At 34.0% G+C, this 11,250-nt stretch overlaps 1 protein-coding gene across 2 annotated transcripts; it reads left to right on the top strand.

Moving 5' to 3' along the window:
- Positions 1 to 870: 870 nt before the first annotated feature.
- On the top strand, positions 871 to 6,788 carry LOC118037352 (nuclear poly(A) polymerase 1). Of its 2 annotated transcripts, none has more exons than XM_035043310.2 (13): positions 871 to 1,008; positions 1,107 to 1,731; positions 1,827 to 1,904; positions 2,068 to 2,175; positions 2,594 to 2,656; positions 2,761 to 2,922; positions 3,474 to 3,587; positions 3,691 to 3,753; positions 3,844 to 4,173; positions 4,329 to 4,493; positions 4,587 to 5,582; positions 6,126 to 6,202; positions 6,370 to 6,788. In XM_035043310.2, exons 2-13 carry the CDS (start codon positions 1,603 to 1,605, stop codon positions 6,413 to 6,415), a joined length of 2,331 nt encoding a protein of 776 aa, XP_034899201.1. In that variant the 5' UTR covers positions 871 to 1,008; positions 1,107 to 1,602; the 3' UTR covers positions 6,416 to 6,788. The 2 variants fall into 2 exon arrangements, with proteins under 2 accessions (XP_034899201.1, XP_034899202.1); XM_035043311.2 differs by having other exon boundaries at positions 1,550 to 1,731.
- Positions 6,789 to 11,250: the final 4,462 nt, after the last annotated feature.

The raw sequence follows: 11,250 nt of genomic DNA on the forward strand, positions 1-11,250 counted from the left end.
CAACAAACATCATGTTTGGTTATATCAAAAATATAATTTAATTTTGGTGGGCCCCATGACAATTCACGTTTTGAACATGAATTTTGCATAGCAGCTCCTAGCTGCTTTTTACAATTGAGAGTTTATGTACACAGTGCAATTTACTTGCACTGTTTCCGTGAGTAGTTTTTTTTTTATCAATATATTTATTTTTTGTACACTTTTTTTTTTTTTTAAAAAAAAACTAGTTTAGAGTGAATTAAATTTACTTGCATTGTCATGTAAACAATATTTTTTTTCCTGAAAAACTAGTGTAGAGTGAATTAAATTCATTCGCACTGTAATATCAAATCAATTTTATTCCTGATAATATTTTATCTAATTTTATTGCAAGCTTAAAAAATTATAGAAATTATAGTTCTTATTGGATGAATTTTTATACGTAATAGAATTGTAGATAGTTTAATGGAATAATAAAAAATATTTTCATATAAAGTATTATTTATTTCATGAAATAATAACAATAGTTAAATCTACAACATTTAAATTAAAAGCCATCAATATTAATATATATTTTAAAATTATTTTATAACTTTAATTTTAAAAGCATTCTTAACCAAACACATTAAACTACTTTTTATTCAACATCAATTTTAACCATAGTTTTAACCAAACACCTATTTTTTCAAACCAACCTCAATTAAAAGTACTTTTTATAAAACAATTTTTTTTAAACCACAACCACAATAGCTATCGCAATACCAAAACACACTCTCAAAATATAAGTTGAAATATTTGTAAAAAATAGTGGGTAAAACACACTTTACCTATTTCATTGAATATATATATATATATATATATATATATATATATATAACACCGCCAGCGATGTACACATACACAATACACAGGGCCCCGCTCTCCCTCTCCCTCTCTCTCCCTCCTAAAAAGAAAACACAGAAAAACAAAATCTCAAAAATTTTCTGCTAAATAATCACGATAACGATAATTATCTACGTCCTTCCCTGTGTAAGCTCTCCTTCTCTCTTTTTAACACTCTCGCTCTAGAATATATCAATGATTCTAAACTTCTATTTGTTATATTTTCTCCTCGATAATCGTGCCAGTGTCCAAAATTGGAGCGGTTGAGGTTCAACCGATTGAAGATTTTGATTAGCAAGGGACGTAATCGCGGAGGTGTATTTGGATGTTATCAATTTGATTCTGTTGAATTCGAAATTAGGGTTAGGAGTTTGATTCTGCCCCAATAATTTTTTTTGGTGATGTACTGTAGTCGATTTTATATTTCGATTGAAATCTAGGGTTTTGGTTTTAAAGTTTTGAATTTTAAAGGTTGCTTGTTATATTCTTGCCCCTTTTAATTAATTGTAGCTCTAATCAGTCGAGAAGTACTGTACAATCAACGATCATTGCTGCTTCATTGTTATTTTTTTCTGTTTAATTGTTCTTTATTTTTTTCTGTTTATTTTTGAGGTATATTCATTAGATTATCTTCAATAAAACAAAAAAAAAATCGTGCCTAACAATCCCCATATTCAAAAAAGAAAAGAAAAAAAGCATAAAAGAATAGAAAAAAAAATTGAGGTAATAAAAAAAAAAGCAATGGGGAGCCCAGGTTTAATCAATCGAAATAACGGGCAGCAGCAGCAGCAGAGATTAGGCATTACAGAACCAATTTCATTGGGTGGACCAACAGAGTACGATGTGACAAAGACCCGTGAACTCGAAAAGGTTCGATCTTTGCTGGGTTTTGTTTTTGTGATTTGCTAAATTATAAATTCTTGTTCTGTAAGTTCTGAGTTTTGAGTATGTGAGTGTTGCTTTAGTTTTTGCAAGATGCGGGATTGTATGAAAGTCAGGAGGAAGCTGTGAGTAGAGAGGAAGTACTTGGGAGACTTGACCAGGTCTGAAGTTTTTTATTTTATTCTCAAGTTTTGCCAGAAAAGTTTGCATCTTGTTTTTTGATTGTTTTGGCTCCTTGCATAAAAACTGCATACTCCAGCATTTATTTTAAGTAATTTAGTAGAGTGCTTCTTAATGTTTCATGTTGACTGCAAAATGGAACAGATTGTGAAGAATTGGGTTAAAGTAATTAGCCGTGCTAAACGGTTGAATGAGCAACTGGTGCAAGAAGCAAATGCAAAGATTTTCACATTTGGTTCTTATCGCCTAGGGGTAGGTTATTAATCTTTTCGATCTAATCTTCTTAGTTGCATTATATGTTTTCTTTTCTTAGTGATTTCCATAGTTTGTATAATGCTGAAGCTGAACTAAATAAGTGGACTGCTTGTGTTGCTTAAAATTGTAAATACTCATCTATGTAAGAGCCATGGAAAGAAAATAACTTTTTGTATTGAATGACTTGTCTTTGTAACAAAAAGAAGTTCATAAATAAATAAAAGAGTGTGATGGTCTCCATTTTTTTTTCTTTTGTATTTTCTGCTCATCAAAATGGAAAGGAAACAAATGCTGTAATGTTTCATTGATGCTTGGCGAATGTGCAGATTAATGATCTAAAGACTCTCACCACTTTATATTCTTGTAACTCGTTTGAGTAACAGTTTGTGACATTGTTATCTCTATATTTTTTTAGGTGCATGGCCCTGGTGCAGATATAGATACTCTTTGCGTGGGACCTAGACATGCAACAAGAGAAGTGAGATCAGCTCTTACCTGTTTATGGGGCAACAAATTTTATTCTAGTATGATTTAATTGGTGATGCTCAATTAATGTAACTATACTACAAACTTTGCCTGCAGGAAGATTTTTTTGGTGAGTTACATAGAATGTTGTCAGAGATGCCTGAAGTAACAGAGTTGCACCCTGTGCCTGATGCTCATGTTCCAGTGATGAGATTCAAATTTAAGGGTGTTTCTATTGATCTTCTTTATGCTAAACTGTCACTTTGGGTTATTCCTGAAGTAAGTGACAGTTTAACTTGACATTTTTTTGTTTGTTTTATATGTACTTGTTATTTATGAACATGCTTTATTTTCTTTTTCTCTGTGAATCTCTGTTGTCGCTGTGGTCAAAATCAATGACATGCTTGACCCAATATGATGTTTCTTTGTAGACCTGGTGGTATAATCTGTGGGATCCAAATGACATGATATACTTTACTTAGCATGTAGAAGTTATATTGAATGCGCAAATCGAGTGAAGTAGTTTTATCATGGGGGTTCAGGTTCTTTTTATTCCGTTGTTATAAGTCATTATTCTCATCTTACACTAAAATCCTCAGTTTTTAATCCTCGTTCCCATAAATAGCATCTAGATTTCTATTTTTTTTTTTTTTTTTAAAGTTGAACATAATAGTCATTTGAAGGAGAAGGGTTATTTTAAGAAAAAGTGTGCAAAATACATGACATGGCATTCCACTCACTAATTCTACCTATATGGAACTCATTTTTGTTTATGTGGCAAGTTTTTGATTATTTGGATAAAATTGTTTTAATTTAATGACTTGTCACAGGATTTAGATGTTTCACAAGACTCGATGCTGCATAATGCAGATGAACAGACTGTTCGAAGTCTCAATGGTTGCCGAGTTACTGACCAGATTTTACGTTTGGTGCCAAATATTCAGGCAAGTGGCATTTCTTTGTAATTTATGCTCCTTTGGGTTTTCTGATTTGATGCTTTCTGACTGTTCTACTGTCTCTAATTGTTTTTTTCCCCATTAAGTGCAGAATTTCCGCACAACATTGCGATGCATGAGGTTTTGGGCAAAGCGTCGTGGTGTATATTCAAATGTATGAGATGGTGCATTGAATCTTACGCTATGTTTTTCACCATCTTTCTTCTTTGTTTGTCAAAGTATTTGACCTATCTCTCATCTGCAGGTTTCAGGGTTTCTTGGTGGTATAAATTGGGCGTTGCTTGTTGCTCGCATATGCCAGCTATTTCCAAATGCACTCCCAAATATGTTAGTGTCTCGGTTCTTCAGGGTGTACACTCAGTGGCGTTGGCCAAACCCAGTTATGCTATGTGCTATCGAAGAAGGATCCCTTGGTCTTCCTGTTTGGGATCCTAGAAGAAATCCAAAGGACAGATATCATTTGATGCCTATAATTACTCCTGCTTATCCTTCAATGAATTCTAGCTACAATGTATCTTCGAGCACACTGCGTATAATGACAGAAGAGTTTCAGAGAGGAAATGAAATTTGTGAGGTATGATTCTATGTTTCATGTCATCTCTCCCCCCTTACTAGTATGTGTGGATCAGGATATAACCATTGCAGATATGTCTTGTTTCTTTGCATTAGCTCATATCTCAGAGCTGTCTGTACTATCTGCATTAATTTGATGGCTTCTGGTGGTTGCAGGCTATGGAGGTGAGCAAGGCAGAATGGGACACCCTTTTTGAGCCGTTTTCCTTCTTTGAAGCATATAAGAATTATCTACAGATAGACATCAGTGCTGAAAATGAAGATGATTTAAGACAGTGGAAGGGATGGGTTGAATCCCGTCTCCGTCAACTTACCCTGAGGGTGAAGCACCAAATATTATTTTTGTTTGGTTATGTTCATCTCTCTTTCTGGTTTGATCCTTTATTTATCTCTAATGGTAATTTGCTAATGTAGATTGAGAGGCACACTTACAACATGCTCCAATGTCACCCCCACCCAGGCGAGTTTTCAGACAAATCTAGACCTTTACATTGCTCTTACTTTATGGGCTTGCAACGCAAACAAGGAGTTCCTGTAAATGAAGGTGAACAGTTTGATATAAGGATAACTGTTGATGACTTCAAAAACTCTGTCAACATGTACACATTATGGAAGCCTGGAATGGAGATCCGTGTAACTCATGTGAAAAAGAGGAACATACCGAATTTTGTTTTTCCAAGCGGGGTTCGTCCTTCTCGTCCATCAAAGGAAACTTGGGATGGTAGGCGGAGTTCAGAAGCCAAGGTTGCTAATAATTCTTCAGCAGATAAGATTGAAGGCAAAGGAGTTCTTGATGGATCAGGTGAGGGAAAGAAGAGAAAGCGAATTGATGACGATACAGAAAATAACTTGAGAAATCCCAAGGGCTATGCTGCCATGCTTCCCTCCGGTGGGGAAGTTCATGAGGGCAGTCCTGTTGGTAATGTCAGTTCTTGCTCTACACAAAGTGACCTTGTAATAACAAACAGTTTAGGGGTATTGAAGGGGGAGAAAGCTGACAACAATGAAACAGAAAGCTTAAATAATTCACAAAATTTAGCAGGGATTTTTGCTCAAAATGGTGAGCTTGATGGAATATTGAGATGTAACCTTCCGGGCAAAGGTTTGCCAGCTAACAATGATACTTCAAGTTCTAAAGAGGCGGAGAAGCTGGCAATTGATAAAATAATGTCTGGTCCTTATGTTGCCCACCAAGCTTTACCACAAGAACTCGATGAGCTCGAAGATGACTTTGTATATACAAATCAGGGAAAGGGTTCAGAGTGGGCTGCAAAAGGCAGCCCAGTGGAATCTTCAATGTCAAATACAGCAGTAGAACAAACAAATGAATCTATAGCAGCAGTTGCATGCAGCAATGGAGCTGGTCCATCTGCTTATTTGTACCCTAATGGTGGCTCGGAGGAGCTTGAGGTCTGTTTTGTTTTTCCCTTAATATGTATCTTCTGTTTACAAACGAGTAGAACATAATGTTTTATATTTGTTGTGGTTGATTGCAATCACTTGTGTGCTATATAACTCTAGCATTTTTCTTCTCTTCCTCTTCATTTCATGTGAAGAAAAAAGCTGAAATTTGTGATTCTACAATTACCTTTTTGGGAAATGGTACCAGAGATAGACCTGCCTTTTGGTTGTTTAGCATACATGAAAGGCTCAACATCTATTCTCAATATAACAAACATCACCATTTACCATGGTTGTCATGCAAATTGGAAGTAAAATAGTTTTAGTATGCTGAAAGATTTCTTAAATTAAATTTTAGGGAAATTAAAATTTTGGTACAAGAATACTTGTTTGATATAATGAGCTGCATAACACTTTTTATGGCTCCTATGTTTTGATGGAAGTTCCCTGACATTTTGTTGCTTATTTTCTTTGCCATCCTGCATTGGATTGACCAAATTGTTTTGAAATCTGACACTGTTCTTGCATTTCTTGTCTGTTGTATTCTTGAAGCCTGCTGAACTTATGGCACCATTGTTCAACGGAATCTCTTCAGCTCCACCTGTGGCACAACCGAAACCACTTATCAGGTTGGCATTTCAATGTTATGGAAAAAGCAAAATCTAAACTGTGAGAACAAAATTTTAATTGGAAGGCAGCTGCTCTAGTTTAGACTGTTGGTTTTGATATTTGACCACCTTTTAGCTGGGACCTGCAAGGCAAACTGAAAATATATTTACTTTCCCTGTGCTGGCAGGTTGAACTTTACTTCCTTGGGCAAAGCTGCCGGCAAAAGCACATGAAGTGTTGCAAAATATAATCAGTGGGAGCAAAGTTGCCTGACGGTGGTTCAGTTTTAATATGTAAGAGAAGGAAAAGATCCCTTTTTCATCACCGTTTTGTTTTTCTTTTTGTAACAACAACAGTTGAAGTGAATAAAATCTTGAGTTATTAAAATTCCAACCTCTCGTCTGCCTCGGATAAAATTCAAAGTGTAGATTTTGAATGCGAGGCCAACCATAGAAGAAAGTCTTACTCAGCAAATCCATCTAGAGGGCTGCTGTAAATGAACCTCTATATTTTCTATTTTATTTTAGGGGAAGCACATTTATCTGTCCCCAGTCTAAGCTCATGTTGATTGTCTGAATTCAAGCAATTTGGGGCTTTTATTGATTATGTTTGTTTTTAATTTACAAAACACATGCCTGCAGTTCTGCCAGGCCATTATATCTTTGGCCTTAGCGATGCATATATTGATCAGGGGGCATTATTTAGAAGAAATGTGAGTTTTGAATATTACAAGTAAGAAACGCAAACATGAAAAGTGATGATTTTTTTTTTTTTTGAAATGTTTGTTGCTATGAAGCGAAATATTAGGCCATTGGACCTAATATTTATTTATAGAGGTGTACATTGTATAAAAACAGTTATAAAACACCATAAAACATTGAAAACAGTGAGAATGATAGAAAAAGAGGATCAGGTCAGCTAGGTCATGGCTAGGTTGTCTGATGCTGGTGTGCCCTACTAGACCCGCCTAAAGCTGATGGGGCATGAGTTTCTGATATGAGTCAGATGGAGTTTACTTGGAGCTTGATTGGACTCGACCAATAATTAATATTAATGTGTAGTTTTTTCATGAATTAACAAAGCTCTCAAAGTCCTGCAAATAAATATGTGTGGAATACTTAACCTAACAAGAGCGAAGACAATATTTTTGATAGGTAATGTTACTTTTTATGTGTATAAGCTACTATGAAAGTTGTTATAAACATAAATATGAGGCATAACCACAAGCATAGCCATAAAAAGTGAGGTCATTATAAGAGTAGCTATAGGGGTTATTATGGGAGTAGTCGCTGGTGTAACCACATGGTGGCATAGTTGTGGGTGTAATTGTAGCCTAACCACTGCTTAAATATTGGCATGTTGTTGGTGTAGATGTAGATATAGTTGCCTATATAGCAATATAGGGGGTAGCCATAGGAATAACTACTATTGTATTGGGGTTTTATTAGTCATGAAAAAAGCTTTTAAGAAACAAGAATAAACTAACTTTTTGTTTAGTTCTCACAGACGACACCAATAATGAGGCTGAAAGAAATCTCCAGGAAAAAGATTAAGGATGTTTTCTACGAGTTGATAAAATTGGATCCGAAGGACTTTATGAGCCTGACAACACCTGCAAGAAAAAACACTTTGATGCTTAAGTTAATATAGTATTTGTATAAGTAATGGGGACAGTGAGTTTTTATTTGAATGTAAAGAGAGAATAAATGGTATTCTCTAGTCTTAAATGTTTCTTAAACCTTATTTAAGTCCTGTATTAAATTTGTGTTGTGTTAGACTTGTACTGTCTAAAGACATGAAGGCTAGAGAGATTTATTTACATAGATTTTCTTGCTATATATATATATATATATAATATATATAGAGAAACATGATTAGGTCAATCGGATGAAGGCCAAGTTGTTTGATGTTGGTAGGCTTGGCTAGGCCAACCTGGAGCGGGCACGAGTATTTGATATGGGTAAGGTAAAGCCTACTTGGAGCTAATTGGAGTTGACTAAGGAATTAGTATTATTGTGTAGTTATTTAATGTATCATTAACAACAATATTGCTTAGAAAGAGAAGGTGTGCTTTACCAAGTTATTCAAGATCCCAAAAATTTTATTCTTATGTTGCTTCAAGTGACTATAGTGTGTTGGAGGATCGATTTTGGCTTGGCTGGGTGTATCTCAGGGTTGATCGTCTAGTTCATGGTACTCGTGTTCCTGTTGGAGGTCTTTTTTAGAGTGTATTTAGTATTATGGTAGCTTTTATAGTTATTATTGAAAAAAAAAAAGTTTAAAAAAATTATTTTGTTGTGGGTGGTTAGATTAAAATATATGCTTGATTAAAACTGTAGTTGAAATTGATATTGATAATAAAATAACAAAAAAGAAAACATGTATTAATTTTTAATTTTACAATTTTATTAATATATATTTAATTATTAGTACATTGTAAAATTAGTCATGCAAATTATAACATTGATTTTATTGTCCCATTACCTCCCAATGCGCGCGCGAACACAACCAACACCTCATTACAGCTATCCACCAAAGAAAAACACAGGCAAGCCTCAACATGATATCATAGTCCATAAAATGCCAAATCAGTAACCTATCATTATAACCTAATTTCCTTCACACGCTCTAACCTGGGGAAACGAACAGTTAGATTGATAACTTGGTCAACTCAACTTTGTTCCTCCCAACCTTAACTTATAGTAGCAAAAAATGGCTGCTTTACACACCATTTCTCCTCACGGTCTCTTTCCTCTTTCAAAAACCAACAAAATCATTTCAAAAAACTTGCAAAACCCTTAGTTTCTCACCCCAAAATTGCCAAAGAGCCAAATTTTCTCCAGAAACAAACAGAGCTGGCACTTGAATTCTGTTGTCTAAGAAGAGCTCAATGTTATTCCAGTACAAAGTGGTGACAATGTAGACCAGTAAGAAGGGAGAGTAGCGAGTCAAGCAAAGAGAAAAGGGACAAAGTTGGCTACTCGGTTGAGTGGGTTTGGAGGGAGTGAAGGTATTTTTTTTTAAAGGGTTCTCTTTAGCTTCAAGTTCTGCTATTAATGGAGAGAGTATAGAGAGGAAATTGGAATCTGAGAGGTTAATTGATAACTTCAAGTTCTGCTATTAATGGAGAGAGTATAGAGAGGAAATTGGAATCTGAGAGGTTAATTGATAAGACCATTAATGCAATGATCGTTATTGGTGTTGGTTATTAATTTTAGTGTTTAGATCAGCTGGTATATACTTTAACTAATCTTACGGGCTCTAAAATAAATAATTATATAACTAACTATATAACTAACTAATAATTATATAAATAACTATATATATATATATATATTTATTGAATCCTCGGTTGTTTCTTCATATCTATTTTTTTAAATTTTTTTATAGCTACGAAGATATAAACGAGGCTTCGACTACCATCTGTATTTTCCACTTTACAGCACATTTCACGCCAACACACATGTATTCAAGTGATTAATTCAATAGTTTCGGCTCTCAATCGCTTCAGATCTAATGATAAAACTCGAATACGGGACCTATGCATTTTCGTTCAATAATTATACAAAGTACTACTACATCATTGGGTAAATATAGAGGCACAATAAAGATTTATGAAACTTCCAAAGAACATTTAAAAAAATAAACATGAAAAAGAATTCATATATATATATATGTGTGTGTGTGTGTCTGCAGTGGACATATCACAGCAGGCAACTGCTGATAATAAGAGCAGGACAAAGAAAAATATTATGATTAAGTGTCAGGGGAGCTAGGCCACACCTTGTAAGGACATACACGACAAACACTTGATGAGGGCTACAGAGTAATGCTAACCAAGAGCCAAAAGGAGCCATTCCTCTGCATGAAGTCTTTTCATCAACTGTCAATTTCTTGCCGATAAAAGAGAGAACACCTTGTCCTTGTTTCCAAAAAAACAGCTTAATTTCAAAACCTGAACGGTTTAGACTTTTTTTATTCACGCAATAAAGTTTCTTGCACATAAAAGAAGAGCGTATATTTTGATTATAACATATACTCTAAAAAGGAAAATATTATTCCATGTAAATCACCATTGCTAAAATGTTTTTTTTTTAAGTCTATTTTTTTTATTATATCTTTATTTGTCTAAATTGATGTTCAATTAAAACATGTTTATTAAGGGTAAGATTCAAAGATATTAGACTACACTAAAAAAGGTAGAAAAAAAAGATGATTTTTTTAAACTTGGAGCTAAACATTCACTTTGGTTCTTCACCTTTTTAAATTATAAACTTCTGATCCCTAAAGATTTATAAAATTCAATTATGATCCCAAACTTTATTTTTCTTATTATATGGTTAATGGTTTGAGAGAGGAGAGTGAATGTGATCGGATTTTGATGGTAGAGAGAGAAAATCTCAGTTAAGACCAATTCCAACCATGAAAAAAAGGTGATTTTGGTATAAACATGTACCTTTTGATGTGGAGAGTTTATCTTAAGTGTTTTTTCCTTAAACTTGTCTAAAATGGTAGATCTGGGACCAAAAACAAATTTGGGTTTTGGGTTAATTGTGGATTTTAAAGCTAATTTTAGGTTGTTAGAAGATATGAATATGTTTTATAAGGTGTTTAAGGTGATTTATTTTATTTTGTTGAAATATGGTTCAAAATGGATTTTTCTTTGTCTAAAACATCCCAACACAATCAATTTTTTTAACAACTAGAGGTTGTCGGAATCTGGGTAAAATAGGCAATGCATCGTCTGTTGTGTTTTTTTTTTTTTAATGTTTAACTAATAATAGTTTTCTCTTATAGGCTACAGTTCTTAGATGTGAACTAAGACTGATTAAGCATTTTGTAGATGCACACGTACAAAATAATAATTGTTGGAAAATGATGCAACAACTCATGGATAGTCAAGCTTAATGCTTTGTGGTATGTTGGATTTCAACATTTTCTTTTCTTAAGTTATTTTTTTTTTTAAGTTGCTTACTATTGGATTTTTAGGGAACATATAACACATTGGAAGAGAGAAATGCAAACAATTCTTCAACCATTTAGAATTCAATTTGAATTTGTGATTGGA

Source organism: Populus alba, chromosome 15, assembly GCF_005239225.2.
Source record: "Populus alba chromosome 15, ASM523922v2, whole genome shotgun sequence".
NCBI classification, from domain to species: Eukaryota; Viridiplantae; Streptophyta; class Magnoliopsida; order Malpighiales; family Salicaceae; genus Populus; species Populus alba.